Source organism: Serpula lacrymans, assembly GCF_000218685.1.
Source record: "Serpula lacrymans var. lacrymans S7.9 unplaced genomic scaffold SERLAscaffold_17, whole genome shotgun sequence".
NCBI lineage: Eukaryota > Fungi > Basidiomycota > Agaricomycetes > Boletales > Serpulaceae > Serpula > Serpula lacrymans.
The window spans coordinates 343,203-354,360 of NW_006763306.1; the positions used below are offsets into that span (position 1 = coordinate 343,203).

An 11,158-nucleotide genomic window follows, 5' to 3' on the forward strand; every position below is an offset into this window, starting at 1 on the left:
CCACATTAAGTGTACTGTCAATGTTATAGATGGGAATAGATACATATAATTTTACAAGGGGAAGTCCAATTTGCTCCGCCCAGACCTGATCTATGAAGATTCTGTTAGCGCCTGAATCAAGCAGTGCGCTGGTTGGGTGTACTATGCCCTGGGCAAGGTTTTCCACACCAACGTCTAAACGGATCTCCTTTTGGAATAAATACGTGCACATCAACACACGCCTTGGGATTTCATTGGGAAGTGGCTCCGAAGAAGAAGAATCTACTATATTTTTATTTTTAGTTTTACAAGAATCAATCACCCTAGTGTTTGTCTTGCCGGGGCCACGCTCCAAAGGAGACGCTGGTACAGCGGTGGTATTGTAAGTATTGTCAGTGTTAACTCTTTCATTGTCTTGACCCACAGAATCAGCGCTCAAAGCAGCTATATCGTCCGGAGGGTCCAAGGCAAATCCACAGTCACAGCGTTGCATACAAGTACATACTTCAGATAACAAATTCTAGAATCTATTTACAAATTGGGGAGCCACCCCCTTCTTTCCGTTATTGCTCGTGCAACACCCCGGATCAGGGGCCATCTTGTTGTGGTTTACTTCATTGTTTCGGGGAGTGAAGGCACCCAAGTGACCTACGCTCCGAATTATTTTCCCTGGGCCTTCATTTCAGCAATCTGCTGGTTGTAAAAGAACGCCCGGATTTTGTCGTAAGAACAACTGGCCGGAGTACTGAGCCGATCTTCCGGTTTCTCGGTTTCTAATTGGCGCGCCTGGTGCCCTTGGTTATTTTTTTGGTGAGCGGCCTGTACTCTGTTTGGACACTTTCTGGCTATGTGCCCCTCCTGCCCACAGTTGTAGCAGTTGAATCCGCACCTCTGTCCGCCCTGGACCACGCCAATATCTATAAAAGCACCCTGCCCTGGTTGCAACCCGAATGGTTGGAACCCGTGAGAGTGGTTTTTATTTTGGTTTGATGACCCAGGGCTCCTCTGGGAATAGTTGTTTTTGGTGGTGGTCCCACCACCTTGATGCATTTTGTAGAGCTCTATGGCCCTACCTATTTTTCGAATCTCTTCTGCTGCATCTGAGAGTTTGTCCTGCCTCATATCTTGCAGGTAGAGTTGTTCTGCAATGTGGGGGTTCACATTGCGTTCCAGTAACTCTATTACATGTTCATTACCTAAACCCCCTTGGATGGAGAGGGCCAGGAACCGGGTTATGTAATTGTCTATCCTCATATTTCCTTGTTTGAAGGAACAGATTTGTTGGCGAGCCCAGTCATGCTCAGCCTGTGGTTTAAAATATTTTTTGATCTCTACTTTGAGATCGTCCCAGGCAGGCCACACACCCACAGTGTAGCACTCCTGTAATCTAACTTGGGCATATTGACCCGCCACAGGTCCTTTTAGTCGAGATAGTACTGCTGTTGCTACCTCAAAGTCATTGGCGAATGCATCCCAGTTTGCCTTTATCCAAATCTGGAGCTTAATCCACCATTCAGAAAATCGAGCCCGATCTCCTTTGAAAGCGCCGGGGTCAGCGACGATTTTGACTTTCTTGTTAAACTTTTTCTCTACCGAGGGTGCTGCTGCAGGAGGGGCTGCCTGTAGCTCGGTGAGTTGTGTTGTTAACGCCAAGATCTGTGCACGCATGTTGTGCAACAGAGCGTTGACATCTGTTTGACATTGTAATGACATATTGACTTGTTCTCTTTGTAACGTAAAAAAAAGGTAACTGGGGGTCCCCGCTTGCTATCTGCGGATCTACCTCTTCCCAGCTGAGTATCGGATCTCAATCTCCGACTACCCACACTATAGTATTTGAAAGTGTATATAAAAAGTATTCGTAATAAACCCTGGTCCGAACGGTTGTCAGGGGGTGGCCTGCTTGTTAAGCTGTCAGCCCTTCTCCAGACTGGCGGAGGCAAGTGCCTGGCCTGGTCAGAGGAAAGAGAAAGAGAAGATTCATATGTAAATTTCTAATCAACAGTGGTTTCACACCAACTGCTGAGCTAAGTACTCCCCTTCATGCTGGGGGCCACATATCAAGGAGTTGCCTCTTCTCCCAAAGCACTACAAGGCCGTCGCTAGGAGCGCACCTATCTGCTATGCGGGAAATTCCCAAACAATAACACTATCCCCTTAACCCTGGGTCTGGGTTTGCACAATGTGCAAGAGAGTAGAAGAGAGCGAGTCCTAATGTAACACCCAAGAGTTAGTTACTCTGGCGCACACTAAGACACACTATAAGGGTAGTGATGAGGGAGTGGTTACCCCTTAGGCTGCAGTGAGTTAGTTGGTATTCAACAGGAGGACTCGCTGAGGAGTCTCCTTGATCTATTGGGGTATTTATACTAATACAGAGTGTTTGTACTTATATACTGTACAGTTGATAAAAGCAGTGGCTTGATGATGTCAGAGGGTGCAGCCCGTGTGACCAGCTCCACTGCATGAGAGACTTGTAGCTAAAATCTATAATGAAGGGGACAGTGGTCCCAAATGCTGCGTGCAAGCCACATTGCATCGGTTATTTCGCTTAGTTTTGCTCGCGTGGTTTTTGTGGCAACACAGGAGCAGCAGTAGTAGTGAACACAGTGAAAATTGTAGCCACACTGAAGAATTCTTACGCTTATAAGAACATTCAACAATTTGTAGTGAAAATCATAGCCATGTTGAAAATTCTCGCACTTAATCGTTTTTACTACAAAACACGATATAGTGGACACCAAAACTCATGCCTGTGGCACGACATGACACAACTCAATCAAACAAACCTCTTTTTCTACTATGTGGGGAAGTGGTCTGGCCCTACACACAAAACAAATTGTTGTCGAGAATTTGCACATTTTGCATTACAAAAATTAACAGCCATTATTGACCACACTGTGATGTGCATAAAAATAAAATCAAAGACCCTTCCCCACACATAAAAACACAGCTTACACAATGTGAGTTTATAACAGTTTATGGTGTTGATTCAATTGAAACTGACACATTGATTACAGAAGCCCAAATTATCAACAAATCAGTGAATATAGCAAATACATAAATATGAATATGAGCAATTCAAATATGCAGTATGTGTAGTATTGTTAATGTGTCATTAACCATATATTGATGTGATTTGTAGACATATTCCACAGACACCTGAACGAACGTGGTGAACATCGCGATAGAGATCGTATACAACGTCATCAACAGATGACATCACCAAGTGTGCGGTGGGAGCACCTCTTGGATTGTAGAGATTTGAGAAATATCAATATTGTGCAACCAAATTTTGGAGGACCTTTGCATGATAATCACATGCCACAGCCATTAGCTGTACCTCCATACCCTCAATTGCAGCCCCCTTTTCAAATGCAGCAGGGTAACCAGTTGCTTGCTACCCATAGTGTTGACTACAATAAAAGGCTATTAGATGGGTTTCAAAACCAACATGCAGAACGGGGTAATCAACGGTGTAATAGACTACGGAGGCAGGAGCAGGCAGAGGATCAGATGATTCAACACCAGGAAGCAATACAGCTCCAAAGGCAGGAACAGCAGTTGGCTGAGGATCACCAGGAAAGAGAAATTGAGTGTCAGGAGGTAATTAGACTACAGGTACAGCAGCATTCTCAGCATGCTGATCTGCATTATGAAGAGCTACAAGCTCAGCAACTCATTAGAATTTAAAGAGCTGCTCAAGAAGAGCTTGAAAGGAGGAAAGATGAGCTAGCAGATCAGGCTCACAGGGATGCCAGGGATGCTGTAGACCGAGGCGAGGACTTAAATGAACCGGTAGCTGCCAGAAATGCACCAAGGATGCCAAGGCCTCAACAACTTGCAAACAAACAAAATATTACCAACTGCCGCCAAGCATAGGTAATACGCCAGGAGGCCCAACAACCATATGTAGAGCCTCTTTACTGCCATACTTTATGCAACATAGAAGTAGAGTGCCATAATTGTGGAGTGTTACACTGGGATACCGAGAGACTCACAAGTTCCTCCAGGATCCATCCAAAATTTGGTGTGTGCTGCCTTCAAGGTCAAGTTAGGCTGGATCCTTTCCAGGAAGCACCTGCTGCACTATGCCATCTGTTCCGTGGGGTTGACATTACTGCATGTGAATTCCACGACAAAGTTTGCTCATACAACAATGCCTTTGCATTTACATCTTTGGGTGTCAAGATAGACCATGCTGTCACAAGTGCTGCAGGACCTTATAGTTTCCGTATCCATGGAGGCCTTCATCATAGCATCAGCACATTCCATCCACCTGAAGGTGAAACTCCCTCTTTTGGCCAGCTTTACATTCACGACCCACAGACCACCCTTTTTTTTTATGTAATGAGAATAATTGGGGGCATGGCACTACACCAGCAACCATGCTGGAGATCCAGGATACCCTGGAGCAATTCAATTCATTCATCCCTTTGTACAAGCAAGCTTATCAGATCATCATGGAAAAGCCTGAAGCAGAACGTGCCAACATAACAGCCCATATAGCTCTTGATCAAACTCTGGACCAACATCGTTATAATCCTCCTACTGCAGATGAAGTTGCTGCTGTTATCCCTGGAGATGGAGAACAAGATGTTGATGAGCACCGTGATATTGTTTTGCGGCTGAAGCAATTTGATCATGGTGGTGGTCTCAAGCATATCAGCCATTTGCACCCCCTTTATTCACCTCTGCATTATGTCCTCCTATTTCCCTTTCGAGAACAAGGGTGGCATAGGACAATACGGTCCATTCAAAATGCTGATGGAAATATACGCAGTGAATATGTCTCCCAGTGGTGTTATTATGCATACCGTCTCCATCCCCGAAGAACCAATCAATCTAATCTCTTATATGGTGGAAAGCTACTTCAGGAGTATTGTGTTGATGCATGGGCTTCCACAGAAAAAAGTGAATTGAAGTGGGTCCGTCATCATAAAAAAGGCATAAGGGCAGATCTTTACCAAGGCGTTAAAGATGCTATGGATTGAAATGATGGGGAAATGGATTTGGGTCAACAGGGCCAGAACATTGTCCTACCATCTTCTCATTCTGGTAGTACATGGCACATGTACCAGTTCTTCCAGGACTCTATGGCTATATGTCTCCACTGCCGTAAACCCAATATTTTCCTTACAATAACAGCAAACACCAACTGGCCTGAAATTCAAGAGGCTTTGCTGGAATACAACAATGCCAGTGAAGTAGATAATGACCCCGATATGCCTACAAGAAAACAGACCGTTCTGACATTGTTGCACGTGTCTTCTATCAGAAAAAGAAGGCACTGTTGAAGGAAGTCAAAGATGGGATCTTTGGACAGACTTTGGGATCTGTTTACACTGTGGAATACCAAAAGCGGGGTTTGCCACACATGCATCTTCTCATGTCCTTGGAAGATCAAGATAAAATCTGTGATGCCTCCCAGGTTGACTCTGTTGTCTCTGCTCAAATTCCTGATCCTGTCACACAACCAAAGTTATATTCAACAGTCACAAAGTGTATGATGCATGGTCTGTGTGAACCTGAGCACCCTGGTGTAACAACCAAGAGTTAGTTACTCTGGCGCACACAGGAACACACTATAAAGGTAGTGGAAGACGGGGAGTGGGTACCCCTTGGGCTGCAGTGAGTTAGTTGGTATACAACAGGAGGACTCGCTGAGGAGTCTCCTGGATCTATTGGGGTATATATACTACTACAGGTTTGTTTGTACATGTGTACTATACAGTTGATGAAGGCAGTGGCTGATGATGTCATAGGGCCTAGCCCGTATGGCCAGCTCCACTGCGTGAGAGAGTTAAGTCTAAAAGTAAAAGAAAGGCAACGCGGCGCGAGAAAGGGAAATGCCGCGTGGCACTTAAAGTATAAAGTTAAAGCGGAGGATAAAAGGAAAGGAGATGTCCGGAAATTGTGTTATCGTAACACTACCCCCCTTCTAAGGCTCGACTTCCAGGCGAGACCAAATTCCGGAGGTAGTGGTAAAATTTTCGGGCATAGGTTGAAAGAGGGAATTAAAAAGGTTTGAATCCATGCCTCTAAGCTTCCTGGGAGCTGAGGGATTCCTAGAATAAAATTCGCGAACAGCGTCGCGGGAGTTTTCCAGATGGGATTCTGGTTCCCACGTTCTGTCCTCGTCTCCGTAGCCCTTCCATAGGACCAGGAACTCTAATTTTCCACGCTTCAAGCGTGCATCTACCACCCGTTCGACTTCAAACTCTTCTTCACCTTCCTGGGTGACTACTACCGGACCGGGCCGGTCTACGCGCTGTCCCGGCAGCGGTCCCTTGTAGGGTTTCACACGGCTAATGTTAACCGTGGGTACCACCCTCATTCGTTTTGGGAGTTCCAGCTCCACCGCATTAGGCTTGACTTCCTTAATCCGGTAAGGGCCAATCCACTTTTCGGTCAGTTTTCTAGACTGCCGGTCTTTTAATTTTAAGTGGTCGGTATCTAACCAGACCAGGTCGCCGACCTTGTAGTCAGGGGCCTTAGAGCGTCTACGCTCTGCCCTGTCTTTCATCTGCTCTGCAGTTCTAAATAGCGCCTTGCGCGTTTCGTCCAAGACAGACTTCATGTCTTTTGCCATGTTCTCAGCAGCCTCGTTTTTGCTCTTGCCAGGTTCTACACCCATTCTGGGGAGGTACGATCTAGTAACCTCGAATGGTGCCTTGCCTGTAGCCGACGACTGTTTAATATTATATGAGAACTGGGCTATTTTTAGCCACTTGGCCCAATCCGTCTGTCTGTCATTAATAAATATACGGAGATACTGTTTTAACTCCTGGTTAAGTCTCTCCGTTTGTCCATCGGTTTGCGGATGGAACGCCGTGGATAGTTTAGGTTTGATGCCCAGCATCCGACATAATTCTTTCGTAAATTCGCTAGTGAATTGCGGTCCTCTATCGGAGATTACCGTTTCTGGTAACCCATGGATTGACCATACGAAATCTTTAAATAAATCTGCCGTACCGGCGGCGGTGATGGTTTTGTTGGTGGGTATGAATACCACTTCTTTGGAGAAGCGGTCTACTACCACCATTACTGAATCGTACCCGTTTGACTCGGGCAGATCCGTCGTGAAGTCTACCGATATATCCTGCCAGGGGCCAGCTGGTATCGGGTTCGGCATGAGTTTACCGGCCGGCGGTAGATGGGAATTCTTGGCCATGGCGCATCTCAGACAGGATTTTACGTATTCCTGTATGTCTTTGACCATGCCCGGCCACATGTAGTTTCTGGAGATCAACTCCATCGTTCGTTGCCATCCAGGGTGCCCAGCCACTGGAGTGTCATGATGTCTATCTATTGCCTTGATCCTTGTGGACTCAGGCACATAGATTTTGTTTTTAAAATGAAAGAGCCCGTCTTTCCATAAATAGTTTTCATTGCCGTCAAGGCGCGCCTTTTCTTCTGGGGAGATGTCTTTCCTGAAGACTTCTAGGAGAGCGGAATCTTGCCCGATTCTAACATTGGCAACCCTTGATTGATCTATCAGGGTGACACCTTTGTTGTCATCTTCAATGCCGTTGGCATGATCCTCTCTTCTAGACAAAGCATCCGCTTTCCCCATCGAGCTTCCAGGCTTATGAATTAATTTATAATTGAACCTTGATAAGTACACCGCGTAGCGGGCCTGTCTCCGGTTCAGGTCTCGGGCCGTCATGAAGTACTCTAGGTTCTTATGATCGGTCCAAATTTCGAATTGGTGCCTAGCACCTTCTAAGTAGTGCCGCCAGTGCTCTAAAGCTCTAATGATGGCCAGCATCTCCTTGTCGTATATTTGATAGTTGCGCTCTGTAGGCGACAAACTATGCGATAAATAGGCGCAAGGCCTCCAAAGATCATCAGGACATTTGACTGATAGAACAGCCCCAGTGGCGAAGTCAGAAGAGTCGGTTTCTAGCCGAAACTCTTTGTCTAATTCTGGGAATGCCAATATGGGCGCTGTTGTAAATGCCTGTTTAAGCTTATCAAAAGCTTCCTGTTCTTTGGCGCCCCAATGCCAAACAAGGTCCTTTTTGGTGAGATCGTTCAACGGTCTCGTGATTTTTGCGAAGTTTTCAATAAACCTTCGGTAGAAATTGCCTAAGCCTAGGAAAGCTCTAACCCCTTTGACGCGAGTAGGTTCTGGCCATTCCAAAATAGCTTGAACTTTCTCAGGGTTCATCCTGATTCCGTTCTGGCCTATGATCATACCAAGGAAGTCTACTTCCTTCACTTTAAAATTACATTTTTCGGGTTTAACGAATAGGTCCCGTTCCTGTAAGCGTCGAAGGACTTCTTGCACGATCCTGTCATGCTCAGCCTCATCGTCCGACTTTGTAAATATTAATAAATCGTCAATGTAAATGACGACACAGTTTTCCATATCCGCAAAGATCTCATTCATCATGCTCTGAAAGGTCGCCGGTGAATTGGTCAACCCAAAGAACATAACAAGGGGTTCGAAAGATCCTCGGTGGCACGTGAACGCGGCCTTCCAAGCATCTTCCTCCTTGATTCGTACGTTATTGTACCCCCATCTGAGATCCATCTTTGTCAGGATTTTGGCGCCAGCCAATTTGTCCACCAGCTGACTAATCAAAGGCAGTGGATACGCATTTTTAACCGTGTGCTCATTCACGTAACGATAGTCCATAATCATTCGCTTTTTACCATCCTTTTTAGGAATGAAGAACACCGGGGACGTCATAGGACTTTTGGAAGGTCTGATGTAACCCTTCCTAAGTTGTTCGTCTATGAAACTAGATACCTCGTCTCTTTCGGGAGCAGAGAGCGGTATCATATGTCCCTTCTTTGGTTTGAAGGTGTCTTTCAAATCTATAGCATGGTCCCAAGGTTTAGCCTCTGGGAAGCGCTCTGATTTGTGTTTCGAAAAGACTTTCCAGAAGTCGTGGTACTCGGGAGGTACCAGCCTCTTAATCTCTTCCTCAGGTTTTACCTCATCATCGTCATCGTCGATCTTTTCTAAAGATCTGAGCTCGTAAACGTGACTAGCGTTTAACTTTTCGAGACGCTCATTGTGACGGACATGATTTGGTTTACCCAAGTTTACACATTCCTGGGGACAACGTGACAATGTGACAACCCCTGTCTGCCAGTTGATCTCAGGATTGTGTTTAAATAGCCAGGTCCAGCCTAAGATTAAATTAATTTTCCCTAGTTGGGTAGCCTCGGCAGTGACTCGTTCTCTGTGTCCTTGGTATTCGACCACGAAAGAACATTTGTGTGTAATACAGCCACCTGCGTTAAGCGTACCGTCAACGTTATAGACGGGAATAGATGTTTCTAATTTTACAAGGGGGAGTCCAATTTGCTCCGCCCAGACCTGATCTATGAAGATCCCGTTAGCGCCTGAATCAAGCAGTGCGCTCGTTGAGTGTACTTTGCCCCTGGCAAGGTTTTCCACGCCAACGTCTAAACGGATCTCTTTTTGGAATAAATACGTGCGCATCAACACACGCCTTGGGATTTCGGGAAAGGGTGGCTCCAAAGAAGAAGAAGAAGAAGGAATTTTGAACGATACATGTTTTTCTATTTTTGTTTTACCAGAATCAAGCACCCTAGTGTTTGTCTCGCCGGGGCCACGCTCCAAGGGAGACGCTGGTGCAGCGGTAGTATCATAAATATTACAGTTACATTTCTTCATACAAGTACATACTTCTGATAACAAATTTAGAAATTTATTTACAAATTGGGGAGCCATCCCCGTCATTCCGTTATTGCTCGTGCAACACCCCGGAGCAGGGGCCACTTTGTTGTGGTTTACTTCATTTTTAACAGGAGCTAAGGCACCCAAGTGACCTAAGCCCCGAATTCTTTTCCCTGAGCCTTCATTTCGTTGACCTGTTGGTCATAGAAGAAGGCCCGGATTTCGTCGTAAGAACGACCGGCCAAAGAGTTGAGCCGATCGTCCGGCTTTTCGTTTTCTAATTGGCGCACCTGGCGCCTTTGATTATTTTTTTGTTGGGCGGCCTGCGCCCCGTTTCTACAATCTCGGGACATGTGTCCCTCTTGGCCGCAGTTGTAACAGCTGCCCTTGAATCTGCGCATTTGTCCGCCTTGGACCGCGCCGATATCCATGGGAGCACCCTGTCCTGGCTGCAGCCCGAACGGCTTGAACCCGCGAGAGTGATTATAATTTTGGTTTGATGACCCAGGGCGCCTCTGGGGTATGGTGGTTTGTTTGGTGGACCCGCCACCTTGGTGCATAGCGTAGAGCTCCATGGCCCTACCGACTCGTCGGACTTCCTCGGCTGCCAGAGCCAGGTCGTCACTTCTTGTATCCTGCAGATAGAACTGTTCTGCAATGCGAGGGTTCACATTGCGTTCCAGCAGTTCTACTGCGTGTTCGTTACCTAACCCTCCTTGGATGGAGAGGGCCAGGAACCGGGTGACATAATCATCCGTCCTCATGTTTCCTTGTTTGAAGGAACGGATTTGCTGACGCGCCCAGTCTCGCTCAGCTTGTGGTTTGAAGTATTTTTCGATCTCTTTCTTGAGATCGTCCCAGGTAGGCCACACACCCGCGGTGTAGCATTCCTGGAGTCTTACTTGGGCGTATCGACCCGCCACAGGTCCTTTTAGGCGAGATAGCACCGCAGTGGCTACCTCAAAATCGTCGGCAAACACGTCCCAGTTTGCCTTGACCCAAATCTGGAGCTTGATCCACCATTCGGCGAATCACGCTCGGTCTCCTTCGAAGGCGCCAGGGTCAGCGACGACTTCGACTTTCTTATTGAACTTTTTCTCTACCGAGGGGGTTGCTACAGGGTGGTTGGCCTGTATCTCGGCGAGTTGCGAGGTTAACTCAGCTATCTGCACACGCATTGCATGCAGTAGCTGATTCATATCTTGTTGCGACGACATGTCGACTTGTTCTCTTTGTGTAATGTAAAAAAATAGGTAACTGGGGGTCCCCGCTTGCTATCTGCGGATCAACCTCTTCCCAGCTGAGTATTGGATCTCAATCTCCGACTACCCACACTATAGTATTAAAATGTATATAAAATGTAAACGTAATAAACCCTGGTCCGAACGGTTGTCAGGGGGTGGTCCGCTTGTTAAGCTGTCAACCCTTCTCCAGACTGGCGGAGGCAAGTGCCCGGCCTGGTCAGAGGAAAGAGAAATTGAAGTTTTGTATTTTAATTCTAATCAACAGTGGTTCCACACC

At 46.4% G+C, this 11,158-nt stretch overlaps 2 protein-coding genes across 2 annotated transcripts; both read right to left on the bottom strand.

The window, feature by feature from the left end:
- Nucleotides 1–639: 639 nt before the first annotated feature.
- SERLADRAFT_443290 (uncharacterized protein) lies at nucleotides 640–1,647 on the bottom strand (the record flags this gene model as incomplete). The annotated part of the gene is made up of 1 exon (XM_007323907.1): nucleotides 640–1,647. The coding sequence occupies one exon, from the start codon at nucleotides 1,645–1,647 to the stop codon at nucleotides 640–642; it is 1,008 nt and encodes a 335-aa protein (XP_007323969.1).
- An 8,142-nt stretch (nucleotides 1,648–9,789) lies between these two features.
- SERLADRAFT_443293 (uncharacterized protein) lies at nucleotides 9,790–10,854 on the bottom strand (the record flags this gene model as incomplete). Its single annotated transcript, XM_007323908.1, has 2 exons — nucleotides 9,790–10,647; nucleotides 10,708–10,854. The coding sequence occupies 2 exons, from the start codon at nucleotides 10,852–10,854 to the stop codon at nucleotides 9,790–9,792; spliced, it is 1,005 nt and encodes a 334-aa protein (XP_007323970.1).
- Nucleotides 10,855–11,158: the final 304 nt, after the last annotated feature.